Source organism: Xenopus tropicalis, chromosome 3, assembly GCF_000004195.4.
Source record: "Xenopus tropicalis strain Nigerian chromosome 3, UCB_Xtro_10.0, whole genome shotgun sequence".
Lineage (NCBI taxonomy): Eukaryota > Metazoa > Chordata > Amphibia > Anura > Pipidae > Xenopus > Xenopus tropicalis.
In genome coordinates, this window is record NC_030679.2 from 31,210,967 (window position 1) to 31,230,285 (window position 19,319).

Below are 19,319 nucleotides of genomic sequence, written 5' to 3' on the forward strand. Positions count from 1 at the left end.
ACTCACATACAGACCCATACTGACCTATCTATCCACTCACATACAGACCCATACTGACCTATCTATACACTCACATACAGACCCATACTGACCTATCTATACACTCACATACAGACCCATACTGACCTATCTATCCCCTCACATACAGACCCACACTGACCTATCTATCCACTCACATACAGACCCATACTGACCTATCTATACACTCACATACAGACCTATACTGACCTATCTATACACTCACATACAGACCCATACTGACCTATCTATCCACTCACATACAGACCCATACTGACCTATCTATACACTCACATACAGACCCACACTGACCTATCTATCCACTCACATACAGACCCATACTGACCTATCTATCCACTCACATACAGACCCATACTGACCTATCTATACACTCACATACAGACCCATACTGACCTATCTATACACTCACATACAGACCCATACTGACCTATCTATATACTCACATACAGACCCATACTGACCTATCTATACACTCACATACACAAACCATATATACCAACATTAATACTAACTGTAGATTTTAGTATCACAATAGCCTTGGATACTATGCTTGTTCAAGAACTCATCTAGGCCCCTCTTAAAGACATTAACAGAATCTGCCATTACAACATCTCTAAGAAGGGCATTCCACAACCTCACTGCCCTCACCATGAAAAGGCAAACTACATATGATTGAGCATTATATAAAGAGTCCCTTCATCCCCTTCGTTGCTGCAGTGGTGCCAGGCAGAATAACAGAATTAAGTTCATTATTAAAGGAGTTTATTTGGGTAGGCAAGTTTAATTAAATATCCTGTCTACCTCCCACTCTGTCCCTCACCCCTTTTCATTCATTTTTTAATGAAAGCAATAGGCAAAACCCATTTCCAGCAATTAGCTGCTAAGGAGCTAATTGTGCACACAGAACGTCTTCCCATAATAACTGTTATGATGCCATAACGTCATTTCCGCAATCAGCAGCTCCCGTCCGCCTTGCCTTGCATTATCCCTTGAAAGCCAATTTTTTGTGAAATCCCTTATGCGGCCCAGCCTCATCCTGACTTTGCCTCCTGTGGCCCCCAGGTAAATTGAGTTTGAGCCCCCTGACTTAGATGCAATGGAGAAAAACAAGCATCTCTCAACCAAGGGAATATACATTGTAATCTTCCAACCTATAATGTAAAAAGAACAAAAGACCCATATATAAAGGCACTCAGGCTTTTATTATTAATGTCTTTGACCCCCTCCCCCCTAACCTCACAAGCCATTGGAAAAATGATGTACCTAGCGTTCTGTGAACATTACTCGCCCTGCATATTTTAAATCAATAAATAGTAAGTATAAAAACAAAAATAAATAACATTCCTAGTCTGGCATATTATATCTGGAGCATATAGAGACATAGCCCCCATACTGTCTGCATGTAAAAAGTTCAGTAAACACTGGACTGCGTCAAATTGTTCTGATGGGTACGGAAACTTTTATAGTATCCACCTTATTGTACACATGTATTGCGGGTTTGAATTCCTTTAACATCAGTAGGGCCCCCCCATTTTTCAGATCCCGCAATTATTGCACCAAGCTGAGGAACATAGTTTCAATAGTCTAATAGTCTTTTGTTCGCTTTCTAATATTACATATTTTCAGTTTACCCATTGGCACCATCATTGCATGGCGTTTGCAGTGACGTAGACTAATACAAGTAGATACAAGTAGAAGGCCCTTAGTATACCCTATTTTTATAAACCACTGATATCAAAGCAAATTGTCTGCATCTGTGATCAGTAATTTAGTATACTTCTGTCAATCCATTCAGTATTTGTAATGTGCTATACCCCCTAGATTGGTATTACCATATATATAATGGGGACATTAAAACGGGCCTGCTGTACTTCCCAAATTGATCAATTTAGGAATTTTCTGTGACTACAATAACATAAACCTTTTGATCTTCCATAATAAATGTGACTTTGTATTTTTCTTTGTATGTATTTTTATATTTAGGTTATGCTCCAGTTACAGGAATGTGCCATCCTGTGCGAAGCTGCACACTTAATCACGAAGATGGATTTTCTTCAGCTTTTGTAGTAGCTCATGAGACTGGTCATGTGTAAGTAATAAGATACGGGTGTGTTTTGATTACACAAGACTGGCATGTAGGAGTATAAAGCATGAAGTTATAACACTGCTTTATCGTTGCTGGGGCTTTTATGCCTTATCCTTGTCTATCAAGCTTATATATACATAGTGCTCTGCTCTTGCCTGAGTGTATTCTGCTTTTTTGTTCAAGAGCTTAATATACATTTTTATATATATAATATATATTTTTACAATTTTCATCGTGGTGTTTTCATATAGACCTGACATATGCTGCATCCTATCTCCATAGTACTATTGACATCACCAGGGGCACCGTCAGAAATCATGGGGGGGGGTTGTAAATGTTATATGTAGCAGCTACTTGTCATGGCTACTAAACTTCAGAAAATACCCTGCCATAGACAATGCTGAGAATTGCCTCTGCTAAAACACATGTAGAGACAGTAATCGGTAAATGATCAGCATTGTCTATTTCTGTAGCCGTAACAAGTAGCTGCTACTAGTAGCTCCGTGTGTCTTCACCCTTATACAAACTCGCAATTTCTTTTATGAAAAAGTGGTGCTTCTTAGAGATATTCTTTCTGTTGTACTTTGTGACTTGCCTTTGGTGTTATAGTTTAATGAGAAGAGCACCAGAAGACTCAAGATGAAGAAATGCACTTGGAGAGGCTTAAATGGTCAACTGCAGTCTCATCCGAATTGCACTCTTAGGTCCATCAGAAGTTAATACCAGTCTTTAATTGTGAGATTTTCTGCAGATGGTAGGGTAGAAAGGAGCACAGTTATAGAGCCTATGAGCTAATCATTATTGTCTCTGAGAGCAGAAGAAGGGGAGGGCAACAGTTGTGGTTCACTGTCAGAACCTGTTCCAGTTGTTCTGGGTGTGAAAAAAGATTGAGGCTATCCAGCCTGACATGAAGCTTTCCAGATGCCAAATTCTTCAGTGCGACCCATATGTCAGTGCTTGTGTTTCATGGCTTCCTCCAAGCTGACTTGGCAGATGCCCAAAAAGTCATCTTTCTCCTGCCCTTGGAGATCTGAAAATGACATCTCAAATACCTGATTCCAGCATGGATTTAGGTTTCTATAAATCATTTTTTTTTCTGTGTGACCCCCACAGTGTACAACAACATAGGGATCTGACTTCCTTATAATCAGGTTCTTGGCAAGTAGTCCTTTAGCTTCTGAGATAAAGATCCGAGTCACATTCCTGTGCACTTTATAGTACAAATCCTCCATAGTCATGTGATTTGGCAATACTCTCCATGATCTTTTTGTCAGATAGAGAATTCAGTCCTGGAAGTTCAAGCATTTCTACTCACCTGGTCCAGTTAATATCCAAGCTTGGTTGCTGGGGGAAATAGAAAGTTACACCTCCGAAAAATTGTATATCTGCCTTTTAATGGTTCTGGCATTATCCAGGGCATTCCCTCAAGCTTCACTTCATTGATTTTTACTTTTATCTTTTTGGAGTGCCATTTCCACTTCTGCGTCTCCATGGTAACTGATCTCAATATCTAGAATGATCTGTGAGGGTTCCTGTGAGGCTTCTTATGAGTCCTGATGGAAGTTATCCATGGGGAATTCATGCTTAAATTAATAAGGGTGAAGCGGAATGATGAGAGCATGGAAAGCCTGCCACATACCAGGGGCTCAATTCATTCTTTAAGCAGTTTCTTCAGATACAGTGAAATGTATGGCCATAACTTTGTCTTAATCTTGTTTAACGTGCCTGTTGATTTTTCTTTTGCATTAGTCTGTATAAGTCTAGCAACATCTTAAAATCGATAACTTCATTTTATAGTTTGAAAAAAAACTGACCCTATATAGCTTTTTTATACTGCTTTGATAAAAAAAGGTTAACTTTTCTCATTCTTTCATATATATATATATTGTAGGTTAGGTATGGAACATGATGGCCAAGGAAATCGATGTGGAGATGAGGTACGAATGGGAAGCATAATGGCCCCACTGGTACAAGCAGCATTTCATCGCTTTCATTGGTCTCGGTGTAGCCAGCAAGAGCTCAGCCGTTACTTAAAGTGAGTAGCCTTGGCTGTTTCATTAACTAAACAGATGGGATTGCTTCTGCTTAATTCAAGACCCATAAACGAATAACATTTTTTTAATTTTTGCAGTTCCTATGATTGTCTCAGAGATGATCCTTTCGAACACAATTGGCCTTCTCTACCTCAACTACCAGGGATTCACTACTCTATGAATGAGCAATGCAGATTTGATTTTGGTCTGGGCTACATGATGTGTACAGCGGTAAGTATAAAGCCTATTTTCAATGTTCTCTGTGAAAGTGGAGGTTGAAATCCTACGCATAATTCGGTATGGGGAATGGGTAAAGAAATAATAAAAATATTAATTGTGGCTGGATCTTGATTGGCATCCAATGTTTCCTGTTAGATATTTTCTGAAAACTTGCAGGCTGATTAACCAATACTTCCTAATCATATGAAACTTTAATTTATGTTAGCCTTGTCTTAGGAGTAAATATGTTTGTAAATGATTTACAGTTTCGGACATTCGACCCCTGCAAGCAGCTTTGGTGCAGCCATACTGATAACCCTTACTTCTGTAAAACAAAAAAAGGACCTCCTCTGGATGGAACAATGTGTTCTTATGGGAAGGTAAGACCAAAAATAAAAACCAAAAGTAATGAACAGTTTAAATGCAAGGTCTTCTGTACTTCGCACACAACTATATTGTCAAAACTTCACTGTAATGTAAAATATATATCGTTAGTTTTGGGAGCAAGCAGTAAATGCAGTTTCATCAATTCTGCATCATCTACTACATCTCTGCAGTTAAACCTGTTGAATTTGTGGCGGGTTATCTTTTTGGATGAAAGTTTATATTGTATACTATATATTCTACTACTATATACATTCAGGTTATTTGGCCAAGTAACTGCACCAGAGTTGTCAGCACTATGAATGTATAGTTTTATCTACGGAAACAAAGCTGCCTCTTATAGAATAAAGCTCGACCCTGCATAGCCGTTAGAATAAAGCTCAACCCTGCATAGCCGTTAGAATAAAGCTCGACCCTGCATAGCCGTTAGAATAAAGCTCAACCCTGCATAGCCGTTAGAATAAAGCTCAACCCTGCATAGCCATTAGAATAAAGCTCAACGCTGCATATCCGTTTTAATCTGTGGTCTATTTTATCATCTCTTGCCTTTGTGGCCAGAACTGTCATAATTCAGTTTCAGATTCCATAATGTGGTTAAAATAGTTAAGGATGAAAAATGTCTATTCTGCATAAAGTTTAACCTCTTTTTCCACTTTCAAAAATCTTTAAGCTTCTAGTTGATCCACAAGATGGCACAAACTAACATATGAAACCCTTTCTAGTATGCCTCAGAATACGACAATCCTTCTGCACTGTTTATTGAAAAAAGGCCATTTCCCCTTTAAATATATTTAGAAAATAATAGTACATATTACAATGACTTTCATTTAGATCAGCTTTGCAGCAGTGCAGATGATCAATGTTCAGGGCTTTAAACCAGTGCCATGTACATTCTGTACTAAATCTGGGATGCATAAATTGGTTATAAGAACAGGATGTCTGCATAGCTGTGTGTAGAAGAAGATGTTTCCCTGTGTAGCAAAATTAGAAGTGTTGCAAGAAAATGTCAGAATCATCTTATAAGACCTCTAGTATTATGTAATGGGATAATGTATGCTATTATTTGTAAAGTTAATTCAGTATTTACATGTGCAATATTTACTTCTTCCTAGGAAGGGTAAGCTCACAGACTTTATAATAGTGCAGCAGAGTTTATAATAGTGCAGTCAGTATGAAGATATACTGTACTTTTTGGTAAAAAGCCTGTCTTTTTAAACATAAATAACTAAATACAATGTTAAGAATGTAGCACAGAGTACTACTTTTCAGCTGCTCTGTATGGTAGAGAATTGCTATAACTCCTCTGCTGGGCCCTTGCAGATAAATGGAGGGAGAGATCTCCAAGCTGAACTATAACTATGTAATACAAAAAGAATCTTGGTTGCCACTGGTACTTAAACAGGAACAGTACTCTGTATTTATTAAAGATCTGAAAACATGTATTTCACTTAGTACACAGAATATACATGGAATATCATTACAGATCATTATATGCCATCACAGAGTTCTACATGGTTATTAATCACACAACAGGCCTCTACTCCCAGCAAACCAGGATCCACAGTATGCCTTAAAGGCTTTCACTCACTATCTCTGCATCCAATCTCCCTAAAGTCTGATGGGTGTCATTGGGAAACAACCCCACTGTTTGAGAATAGAACTGCTCTTACTGCTCTTAACAGGAGCCCTCATTTACTGATTTCTTTTCCTGATGTTATCTAAGGTGTCAAGCTTACTGTATAGTCCTGGCTTCTCCTTACTGAGGCCTCAGTCTTTCTAGCACATTCAGCCTAATCTTTGAGAGTAGTTCAAAGATGCAGATTGTTGGGCTCCCTCTGTTCTTATAGACTATAGATCTCCCACAATTTCCTGGGCCAATGGGAACACACCCGTCCCACAGGGCACAGGCCAAAGCCACCTATATGATATGTTGAAGAGAGCACAGAGGCATAATTATAGAAGAATCAGTCCCTCTTATTGCTGTGTAAAATGTCTTGCGGGTTTAGGGGTGTGATTTTGATGTGGGTCCCAGTATATTTTATTTAGAGCAGAGATCACACTCAAAACTGCATTCTGAAATCTGAGATCTAGATTTTTTTCTTTCCCACACCCTCTCTATCGCCTTCTACCTATTCCCTCAAAGAATCCTTTCCCAGTCATTGCAGTCAGATCTCCACCACTGCTGGCTAATGTCCCAGTGTTTCTTATTCATGCTGTTTGGGCTATTTGCACTATATATTGCCTTCTGTAGCTTTAGTTATTTTTCAACACAAACAATACTGACACAAATCCACAATACTTGTTAATGTTCCCTATAGTCTGACAATTACTGAATGTATTTTGCAGATTTCAGCCCTAAATATCCAAGAAAAGCACCAATAAATGGGTATAAACATTGAACATACAGATTGACATACAAAGCAGCCAATCTTTGATACAATGTGTAAAGAGGGACCTTCCCCCAAAAACTTTGTCTAACATATACTACAAAATGTGGAGGCAAGACATTTGCTTGATACAAGCAATTTTTAAGCTGGTTGTTCACCTTTGAATTAACTTTTAGAATTATGTAAATTAAGAAATTCTGAGACAATTTGCAGATGGGTTTCATTTTTTTTTTGTGTGTTGTTTTTCAGTCATTTAGCTTTTTGTAAAGCAGCTCTCCCGTTTGGAATTCTGGCAGCTATGTGGTTGCTATGGTAATGTTTACCTTAGCAACCAGGCAGTGGTTTGAATGAGAGACTGGAATATGAATGAAAAATGGAGTGCGCTTTCTATAGGATGGATGAAATATAAATAGAAATATAAGGAATAAAACGTAACAATAAAATTGTAGCCTCAAAAATCAATAGCTTTTTAGCTGTCGGGGTCAGTGTCTCCCCTTTTAAAAGCTGGAAAAAAGTAGAAGTTACATGAGAGATTTGTGAGTATTGCGGGAGGTGTAGAATGTTATTCTGTCTCTATCCAGAGCTTTATTATCTAACTGCTGAAATTAAGCAACAATTCTGCTCAGAACCGTGGCCGATATTTGTGGCAGGCTGCTATGAAGGGTCTTATTACTTATTTGATAGAACCTACAGTAACTGTGGCATTATGTATATTTTAACCATATTCCAGAGAAGTATGCCAAATTCTTTAAGTCAGAATTGCCTTTCTTTAGAATTGGGGAATTATTTAGTAGCCCCGTTTTTCCTATGCTAATAGCTAAGGTAAAATTCTTTAAGAATTTAAACTTAAAGCAAGATGTAACTTTATGGGTATAACTATTCAATCAATGTAAGGAAACAAGCAAATATAATTTAGGGCATTTATAAGGGGACATTTCATATTAATGAAATAAAGATGCTCAGCTCTCCTACTTAAGACAGAGCTGCTAGTTTTAATCATGGAGAGAATGCAGTCGTTAGGAATTTATTGGAGTTGTGGAATAGGCAGCACATCAAAAGTAAACAAGTTTTTAATTATATCCCATAAGCATGTCATGTCTCAGGCAGCAGAGACTCACAATATAATTGGTGCTCATTAACTTGTAACTTTTACTTGTGCTGTAACTGAGGAGCAAATAAACAATGCAATGTTCCCTGTAATCAGAAGAAAAGTGGACCTACTGTTACATAAACGAGATGTAGTGACAGAATACAGTTTTATTTAGGTGCCAAACACAGGGTTTCAGTCCTAGGGCCATTATCAAGTGTATAGAATGCACACTCCATTTTTACATACAGTGGGTGCCCTTTAATGGATGAAATTTGAATACAGCAAAAACAGTCTTTATTTAAAGGTCATAAAGGACCAATGTTTAAAGGAACAGTAACACCAAAAAATGAAAGAGCTTTAAAGTAATAAAAATATAATGCACTGTTGCCCTGCACTGGTAGAACTGGTGTGTTTGCTACAGTAACACTACTATAATTTATATTATAAGCTGCTGTGTAGCCACGGGGGCAGCCATTCAAGCTGGAAAAAAGGAGAAAAGGCACAGGTTACATAGCAGATAACAGATAAGTTCTGTAGAATACAATAGTGTTTTATCTGTTATCTGCTAAGTGCCTGTGCCTTTTCTCCTTTGAATGGCTGCCCCCATGGCTACATAGCAGCTTATTTATATAAATTATAGTAGACTTTCTGAAGTAAACACACAACTTTTACCAGTGCAGGGCAGCAGCACATTATATTTTAGTTACTTTTATACACTTTCATTTTTTGGTGTTACTGTTCCTTTAAACAGAGTGCTTAATAAGCAGAGTATAACTCACTTTCCAGACAAATGAACTGTTGGAAATAAAACCTCATCTGGGACACTAGGGGGCTGATTTACTTACCCACGAACGGGTCGAATGGAGTCCGATTGCGTTTTTTTCGTAATGATCGGTATTTTGCGATTTTTTCGTATGTTTTGCGATTTTTTCGGATTCTTTACGAATTTTTCGTTACCAATACGATTTTTTCGTAAAAACGCGAGTTTTCCTATCCATTACGAAAGTTGCGTAAAAAGTTGCGCATTTTGCGTAGCGTTAAAACTTACGCGAAAAATGCGCAACTTTTCGCGTAAGTTTTAACGCTACGAAAAATGCGCAACTTTTTACGCAACTTTCGTAATGGATACGAAAAACTCGCGTTTTTACGCAAAAATCGTATTGGTAACGAAAAATTCGTACAGAATCTGAAAAAATCGCAAAACATACGAAAAAGTCGCAAAATGTTCGTTTTCAAGTCGGAACTTTTCCAATTCGGGTCGGATTCGTGGGTTAGTAAATCAGCCCCTAGGTATCACTAACCATTGTGTCTCTCCTCAAAGTTGATCAACATAAGTTCTTCAGTGTAACCTGTGCCACAAACCCCACTACATTGTCCATTATCTGCTGTTTCTGTGTGCCCAAGTATCTATAGAGTAAATATTGTAAAAGAGTAACCAAGCACATATAACACAGTGACATACCTAGTGTCCCAGTGGAGTTTTCATTTCCAACAGTTATATCATGGCAGAAGACCTTTTGATTTCCCCCATTTTTTAAAGGCCACTTTCCTCATATCAGTGTATCTTTTTGGCTTTCATGTATTGCAGTATGGTTACAGCTTATAAACTAAGGTCTGTTGGTCTTAGTAATGCTTTTTGTACATGGTTAGAGAATTGATGTGGCATTCTTACACAGGCTTCTGTTAATGGTAGATTAGATTCTGATAAGAAGAATGAAGGTTTCATCTTCAAGTCTGAAAGGGTGTTGTACAGTGAGAGCCAAATAGACCAAAGGGATTCTGGGAACAAATTCCGTAAAGCTCCTAAAAAAATCCCATTTACATGGGTTTATCCTATAGGCTAAAGCTCAGCCATTGGGTTTTTAAAGCAAAAGCCAGGATAATAGCTGGTCAGATTCCCAACTACAGACCGGTTTTGCCATTCTTGGTGCTCATCAGTGTAGTGCAGGGTTTTCTGATCAGCTTAGGTAGAGCCAGGAGTGGGGATTCACAAACAAGTCAAAAGGAGAGCTATGACAGTACAGTAGTTTCAAGGCTTCGATGCATTTTTACCAAGTGAAAAAATACAAGGTTAGTGAAATTAACTCTCAGTATAAAGTTAAGTCCAGTTTCCATCTTGAAGTCAGGATGATTTTTTTCCCCCTGGGTCAACAAACAGTTAGGTGGGTTTCACTTGGACCTCACCAAAAGCTTTGTTGTGGTCTTATCACTTTGCAGAGAGTCAGTCTTTTATGTGACATATGGTTCTCTCTGAGAAATGGCTTCTTGTGCCACCCTTCAATACCGGCCATGGTTGACCCATGTCTACACTGAAGTACTGTTGATAGCATCATGTTGTGTAGCTGTTTCATTAGTGGGGATAAACCATCTTGTTACAATAGAATAAACAAATGGAAGGTGCAACACACAGGGAAATACTGCAAGAATCATTATCTAAAGTTAAGTTCAGTAGCAAATCAATGCAAAAGATTTATTGTATGACAAGCATTTCAGTCTCTAATGAGATCTTTTTCAAGTCAAAGCAATCACGGTGCTCCTCAGCTTTATAGATCCTCAAAGTGTGACAGATAGGTGACTGGTAGTCATGGTAACTTGGCCCTTGCCATCCTATAAGTCATTTTCATGGTAACCAGGCTTCCATACCTCACTAATAAACCTGACTGGAATCTTTTCAAAGCAGTTTTCCTAATAAAGGTACATTTCTTGCAACTGAAATCCATATAGATCAGACATGATAGCTGCTCCCGTGTTCTTAAAACATGTGTTTGTGTATTTGAATGCACACACTCACATATTTATGCTTGCAATATAGTCTGGAGAAATCTTGCCAGAAGTGTAAATTTCCAGCAAGGAAAGGCCCACATTCATACTCATGCTCACTTTAAGTCTGTTTATGGTATTAATTTACTCTTAATATATGTATATTTCAGGAAGGTTGTTAAAATAAATTCTTATGCATTATATTATATATACAATATAAATGAATAAATCAAGACTAAAGTCACATTTACACAACTGTAAGGTTCTTTTTTTTTAATCCAGCATTTTAGTACAATTGTATTTGTGCAGAAAATGGTGTTGACTGTTCAGCACCACTTTTGCCACATTCGTCCATTTGTTAGGTATCAACAGTGGTGTCAACAACACACTGCCTTTGATTTATGTCTTAAATATCCCTGTACAATAAGTTAAATGAAGGATACTGTATGGTTTTAGAAAGTACTCAGTCTGGTGAATTCCAAATGGGTAAATATGTCTTTCTACTCCAAACCACAAAGGCTTGTTATATTTAGCACTTGTTGCACAACACACTGCCTGCTTATTAACCCTTTAAGTGCCAAGGGACGTAGATTCTACGTCCCAGGTACCAAGGGACCAAAGTGCCATGGGACGTAGAATCTACGTCCAATGGCACTGTCGGGTTTACAAGCGCTGCGCTCGCTTTTAAAGCAGCGCAGCGCTTGTAAAGCCGTCACAACCCCCTAGGCAACGAGCGAACAAGGACATACTCACCGATCCGGTCGCCCAGCCGCACCGATCGTCGCTCCAGCCAATGACAGCAGTGGACACGCATTGATGACGTGTCCACTGCTGTCCCTTTAAAAGTCGCCGCCTACTGTCGGCTCCCTCACTCCTGCTGCGCACGTTGGACCGGATGGAGCTCCCCTGCTGCCTTCCTGCTGGATTTATCGCCCCTGATCGCCTCTGATCGCCTGCCTGCCTCGGGTAAGCTGAACTACAACTCTCTACCACTGTTTATTTTGCTTATTTCTATCTCAACTGTCTAAAAATTTTTTTTTTTTTTTTTTTCAATTTTTTCTTCTATCTTTGTTATTATTACACTTTTGTACACATACACACTTATTTACAACTTTCCCAAGCACACACAGACACTTACACACACACTTACACTTACACTTTTTTTTTTTTTTTTTTTTTTTTTTCTTTCTTTCTTTTCTTTTCTTTCTGTCTTTGCTTTCTTTGGCAGTCTTTTTTTTTTACTAAAACTTTATTTCTGATCTTGCTCTATAATTATCTGATTTATTTGGTTGCATTTTAGTGTTTTTTTGGCATTTTCATAATTGATTTCTGTTTTTGAATTATTCTATTGCACTGTAACTTTTTTATTGCTATTGGGTGCTGAATTTGCAGTGACGTTGGTGGATCCAGGGCTCTGACCACCGATTTCATTGCAATTATTGTTCTTCTGTTGGTTTAGGTGGTTTTATTGGATTTTACTGATTTTATGGTGTTTTATCTTTGCATTGTTCTTTGTGTGTTTAGTGCCCCTAAAAGGTTGCTTTTGCAGTGACATTGGTGGATCCAGGGCTCTGACCACCGATTTCATTGCAACTATTGTTCTTTGATTGCTTTTAGTGGTTTTATTCCATTTTAACTTCATTTGATTTCAGTTGTTCTAGAAAGGTCCAGAGGTGCTAAGATTGTTCTGGTAGTTTCTATTGCCAAGGGTTAGGCTGATGCCACACATGGCGTAGGGCTGATTTTTTCAGCAAGTGGAAAAACGCTTGCCGAAAATTCAGCCCTACGCTTGCTACTTGTGCCTGCACCCGAATGAATGGGATACGCTCGGGTGCAGGCACATGTAGCCGATATACGCATGAAAACGCGAGACTTTGCATTCTCACGCGTTTTCATGCGTATATCGGCTACATGTGCCTGCACCCGAGCGTATTCCATTCATTCGGGTGCAGGCAAAAAAAAAGGGGTGCATAGAGTGCAGCCCCAATATTATGCATTTTCAGGTTTGGTGGCCATGTACTTATGCGCAACCAGACATAGGTATCGTTTTATTCAGGGGAACTTGCAGATTGATGGTTAGTAAGTTTTTGGTAGTTGCCATGGAGATTTTGGGGAGAAATCTAGGTTTTTTATCTGGTTTTTCCTTGATTTCTGACCAAAGCGCTGACTTCTGCAAGGGACTGGGGCCACAATTTTTCATGTAGAAAGAGGAGAGTGGCGTCTCTGAATAGCTGAAGGTGTGCACTTTTCAGAAATATATAGTTTGCGGGGGTTATTTCACAGGTATGGGGGTGTTTAGACTAAATAACTGCAGATAGAGCACAGCCCCCCCTTATGCATTGCCCCGGTTTGGGGGCATTTGGTGGCCACGTCTTTATGTGTACCCATACATATGGGGTATCGTTTTATTCAGGGGAACTTGCAGATTGAGGTTTAGTAAGTTTTTGGTAGTTGCCATGGAGATTTTGGGGAGAAATCTAGGTTTGTATCTGGTTTTTCCTTGATTTCTGACCAAAATCTAGGGTTGTATCTGGTTTTTCCTTGATTTCTGACCAAAGCGCTGACTTCTGCAAGGGACTGCGGCCACAATTTTCCATGTAGAAAGAGGAGAGTGGCGTCTCTGAATAGCTGAAGGTGTGCACTTTTCAGAAATATATAGTTTGCGGGGGTTATTTCACAGGTATGGGGGTGTTTAGACTAAATAACTGCAGGTAGAGCACATAGAGCACAGCCCCCCCTTATGCATTGCCCCTGTTTGGGGGCATTTGGTGGCCACGTCTTTATGTGTACCCATACATATGGGGTATCGTTTTATTCAGGGGAACTTGCAGATTGAGGTTTAGTAAGTTTTTGGTAGTTGCCATGGAGATTTTGGGGAGAAATCTAGGTTTTTATCTGGTTTTTCCTTGATTTCTGACCAAAATCTAGGGTTGTATCTGGTTTTTCCTTGATTTCTGACCAAAGCGCTGACTTCTGCAAGGGACTGCGGCCACAATTTTCCATGTAGAAAGAGAAGAGTGGTGTCTCTGAATAGCTGAAGGTGTGCACTTTTCGGAAATATATAGATTGTGGGGGTTATCTCACAGGTAGGGGTGGTTAACACTGAAAAACTGCAGGTAGTGCACATAGAGCGCAGCCCCCAAAATTTCAACTGAAATTGCCCTTATGCATTGCCCCTGTTTTGGGGCATTTGGTGGCCACGTCTTTACGTGCACCCATACATATGGGGTATCGTTTTATTCAGGGGAACTTGCAAATTGAGGTTTAGTAAGTTTTTGGTAGTTGCCATGGAGATTTTGGGGAGAAATCTAGGTTTTTTTATCTGGTTTTTCCTTGATTTCTGACCAAAGCGCTGACTTCTGCAAGGGACTGCGGCCACAATTTTTCATGTAGAAAGAGGAGAGTGGCGTCTCTGAATAGCTGAAGGTGTGCACTTTTCAGAAATATATAGTTTGCGGGGGTTATTTCACAGGTATGGGGGTGTTTAGACTAAATAACTGCAGGTAGAGCACATAGAGCACAGCCCCCCCTTATGCATTGCCCCGGTTTGGGGGCATTTGGTGGCCACGTCTTTATGTGTACCCATACATATGGGGTATCGTTTTATTCAGGGGAACTTGCAGATTGAGGTTTAGTAAGTTTTTGGTAGTTGCCATGGAGATTTTGGGGAGAAATCTAGGTTTGTATCTGGTTTTTCCTTGATTTCTGACCAAAGCGCTGACTTCTGCAAGGCACTGCGGCCACAATTTTCCATGTAGAAAGAGGAGAGTGGCGTCTCTGAATAGCTGAAGGTGTGCACTTTTCAGAAATATATAGTTTGCGGGGGTTATTTCACAGGTATGGGGGTGTTTAGACTAAATAACTGCAGGTAGAGCACATAGAGCACAGCCCCCCCTTATGCATTGCCCCTGTTTGGGGGCATTTGGTGGCCACGTCTTTATGTGTACCCATACATATGGGGTATCGTTTTATTCAGGGGAACTTGCAGATTGAGGTTTAGTAAGTTTTTGGTAGTTGCCATGGAGATTTTGGGGAGAAATCTAGGTTTTTATCTGGTTTTTCCTTGATTTCTGACCAAAATCTAGGGTTGTATCTGGTTTTTCCTTGATTTCTGACCAAAGCGCTGCCTTCTGCAAGGCACTGCGGCCACAATTTTCCATGTAGAAAGAGGAGAGTGGCGTCTCTGAATAGCTGAAGGTGTGCACTTTTCAGAAATATATAGTTTGTGGGGGTTATTTCACAGGTATGGGGGTGTTTAGACTAAATAACTGCAGATAGAGCACAGCCCCCCCTTATGCATTGCCCCTGTTTGGGGGCATTTGGTGGCCACGTCTTTATGTGCACCCATACATATGGGGTATCGTTTTATTCAGGGGAACTTGCAGATTGATGGTTAGTAAGTTTTTGGTAGTTGCCATGGAGATTTTGGGGAGAAATCTAGGTTTGTATCTAGTTTTTCCTTGATTTCTGACCAAAGCGCTAACTTCTGCAAGGGACTGCGGCCACAATTTTCCATGTAGAAAGAGAAGAGTGGTGTCTCTGAATAGCTGAAGGTGTGCACTTTTCGGAAATATATAGATTGTGGGGGTTATCTCACAGGTAGGGGGGGTTAACACTGAAAAACTGCAGGTAGTGCACATAGAGCGCAGCCCCCAAAATTTCAACTGAAATTGCCCTTATGCATTGCCCCTGTTTTGGGGCATTTGGTGGCCACGTCTTTATGTGCACCCATACATATGGGGTATCGTTTTATTCAGGGGAACTTGCAGATTGATGTTTAGTAAGTTTTTGGTAGTTGCCATGGAGATTTTGGGGAGAAATCTAGGTTTTTATCTGGTTTTTCCTTGATTTCTGACCAAAGCGCTGACTTCTGCAAGGGACTGCGGCCACAATTGTCCATGTAGAAAGAGAAGAGTGGTGTCTCTGAATAGCTGAAGGTGTGCACTTTTCGGAAATATATAGATTGTGGGGGTTATCTCACAGGTAGGGGGGGTTAACACTGAAAAACTGCAGGTAGTGCACATAGAGCGCAGCCCCCAAAATTTCAACTGAAATTGCCCTTATGCATTGCCCCTGTTTTGGGGCATTTGGTGGCCACGTCTTTATGTGCACCCATACATATGGGGTATCGTTTTATTCAGGGGAACTTGCAGATTGAGGTTTAGTAAGTTTTTGGTAGTTGCCATGGAGATTTTGGGGAGAAATCCTAGGTTTTTATCTGGTTTTTCCTTGATTTCTGACCAAAATCTAGGGTTGTATCTGGTTTTTCCTTGATTTCTGACCAAAGCGCTGACTTCTGCAAGGGACTGCGGCCACAATTTTCCATGTAGAAAGAGAAGAATAGTGTCTCTGAATAGCTGAAGGTGTGCACTTTTCGTAAATATATAGATTGTGGGGGTTATCTCACAGGTAGGGGGGGTTATCACTGAAAAACTGCAGGTAGTGCACCTAGAGCGCAGCCTCCAAAATTTCAACTGAAATTGCCCTTATGCATTGCCCCTGTTTTGGGGCATTTGGTGGCCACGTCTTTATGTGCACCCATACATATGGGGTATCGTTTTATTCAGGGGAACTTGCAGATTGATGGTTAGTAAGTTTTTGGTAGTTGCCATGGAGATTTTGGGGAGAAATCTAGGTTTGTATCTAGTTTTTCCTTGATTTCTGACCAAAGCGCTAACTTCTGCAAGGGACTGCGGCCACAATTTTCCATGTAGAAAGAGAAGAGTGGTGTCTCTGAATAGCTGAAGGTGTGCACTTTTCGGAAATATATAGATTGTGGGGGTTATCTCACAGGTAGGGGGGGTTATCAATGAAAAACTGCAGGTAGTGCACATAGAGCGCAGCCCCCAAAATTTCAACAGAAATTGCCCTTATGCATTGCCCCTGTTTTGGGGCATTTGGTGGCCACGTCTTTATGTGCACCCATACATATGGGGTATCGTTTTATTCAGGGGAACTTGCAGATCGATGTTTAGTAAGTTTTTGGTAGTTGCCATGGAGATTTTGGGGAGAAATCTAGGTTTTTTATCTGGTTTTTCCTTGATTTCTGACAAAAGCGCTTACTTCTGCAAGGGACTGCGGCCACAATTTTCCATGTAGAAAGAGAAGAGTGGTGTCTCTGAATAGCTGAAGGTGTGCACTTTTCATAAATATATAGTTTGTGGGGGTTATTTCACAGGTAGGGGGGGTTAACACTGAAAAACTGCAGGAAGTGCACATAGAGCGCAGCCCCCACATTTTTAGCTGTAATTGCCCTTGTGCATTGCCCCTGCTTTGGAGTGTTTGGTGCCCATGTCTTTATGTGCACCCATACATATGGGGCATCATTTTATTCAGGAGAAGTTTGTCTTTCAAATATGCCTTTGTTAGAAAATTTTTATGAGATTTTTTTTTGTCAAATCCACATTTGATCATGCGTCCAAGTTTACGTTTTAGAAAAAAAAAAAAATGTCATAAAAAGTTCCAAATTTCACAATGCACTGACAAAAGGTATTTGGCTTTTGAGTGAAAACTACATTGCACCTAGAAACCTGAAGGTCTGTAGTTTCTAAAGATACCAAACATGAGGGGATATTTTAGATTTACATATAAGTTATGCTGCATTAACTGTTACAAGCGCTTTTCTGCTTTGTTCTGGTGTGATATTGTACTAAGTATTGCTTTAGTTTGGGGGTTACTTCTGGACAGGAACTGTGGGGTACCACCACATATTTGGTATCGTTGGAATTGGGAGTATCAGGGCTTTTACAAACAATAAAAAAAAGTGAGTAAAATTAACTTTTCTATGGAAAAAAACCTCAAAATATACAGAAATTTTTCATAATTTTATTTTTTTTTTACATATTTCACCCAAAATACACATCATATCTCCAGAAAAGTTATAAAATTTGGTATGTATGTCGAAGCCCAATTAGTGACGAAAAAAACGATATATAATTTCCCTAGTTTCGTGGAGGTTTTCCTACCAAAAAACATTGTTAAAGTGAATGAGTACAAAATGCTTAAAAAACGTCTGGCACTGGGGGGAACCGAAATGACGAATTCGGCTGGCACTTAAAGGGTTAAGTGTCATAAAAGCACCAAAATAATAAGAAAAATATATGTTTTTGTAAACAGCACTTTCTGAAGAATTTAAAATGGGCAAATATGTCTTTGCTAAATGGTTTGCATTTTTATTTCCAAAAATGTGCCCGTTGTGTGTTTTATAGCATCTTTTTTCCTACACATTCTTGGGTACAAAGACAAAACTTTATAATATAAATGTAATGGGTTGTCTAAACAGTTGAATACATAATTTGCATAGGATTACTCAACAGTGTGGCAAGCAGAGACCCCAAAATGGAAACCCCCCAAATGAATTTTCTAGGCTGGCCCTTGCAAACCAAACACACTTCCTTAAGCTGGCCATACACGGGCAGATCTCCAAGCGAGCGGATCTTCACCCGATATCCCCACCTACAGGTGGTGATATTGGGGAGAAATGTAGGCGAATTTGGCCCCTGAGGCCAAACAATCGAATTCTGCACGCGGCAATGGGGCAGTCGGTTCGGGGACCGCATCAACGATCCGACTGGATTTTCTAACCTGGCCGATCGATATCTGGCCAATTTCAGGCCAGATATCGGTCGGCCAGGCCCCTCGGTTCTGCCCCTACACGGGCCGATAAGCTGCCGAGTCGGTCCAAGGGACCGATATCGGCAGCTTCTATCGGCCCGTGTATGGGGGCCTTTACTGTTATGTCAAAAAAGCTCTTGAACGGTAAGTTAACCAAACTAAGCCATATGATTTTGGGAACTTACGGTAACTTTCTAAAGTTTATATTTCTTTGCTCACAAAAATACCAAACTGAAAACCTTTGGCAAAATTCCCTCATACATATCACTTTGTAACATCTTATTACCAAATGTTCTTAGTTATCAAAACCATCCTAGATATGAATACAGTTTATTTAACCATTTACAAATTATTATAATGTCCACATATTAAGTATATGGGGTTACTCTAGTACAGGTATGGGACCCATTATCCAGAATGCTCGGGACCTGGGGTTTTCCGGATTAGGGGTCTTTCTGTAATTTGGATCTCCTACCGTAAGTCTACTAAAAAATGATTTAAACAGTAATTAAACCCAATAGGATTGTTTTGGCTCCAATAAGGATTAATCATATCTTAATTAGGATCAAGTACAAGGTTTTGTTTTCATATTACAGAGAAAAAGGAAACCATGTTGAAAAATTAGAATTATTTGCTTATAATGGAGTCTATGGGAGTTGGCCTTTCCCTAATTTCTGGATAATGGGTTTCTGGATAAGGGGATGAAC

General features: G+C 39.6%; 1 protein-coding gene across 1 annotated transcript in view; it reads left to right on the forward strand.

Moving 5' to 3' along the window:
- adamts2 (ADAM metallopeptidase with thrombospondin type 1 motif 2) overlaps positions 1-19,319 on the forward strand; it is a 151,444-nt gene that overhangs the window by 57,510 nt on the left and 74,615 nt on the right. Inside the window, exons 7-10 of the mRNA XM_012959749.3 lie at positions 2,023-2,128; positions 4,017-4,160; positions 4,257-4,389; positions 4,644-4,757. Coding sequence (XP_012815203.2) covers positions 2,023-2,128; positions 4,017-4,160; positions 4,257-4,389; positions 4,644-4,757 — 497 coding nt within the window. The remainder of the gene's footprint in view (positions 1-2,022; positions 2,129-4,016; positions 4,161-4,256; positions 4,390-4,643; positions 4,758-19,319) is intronic.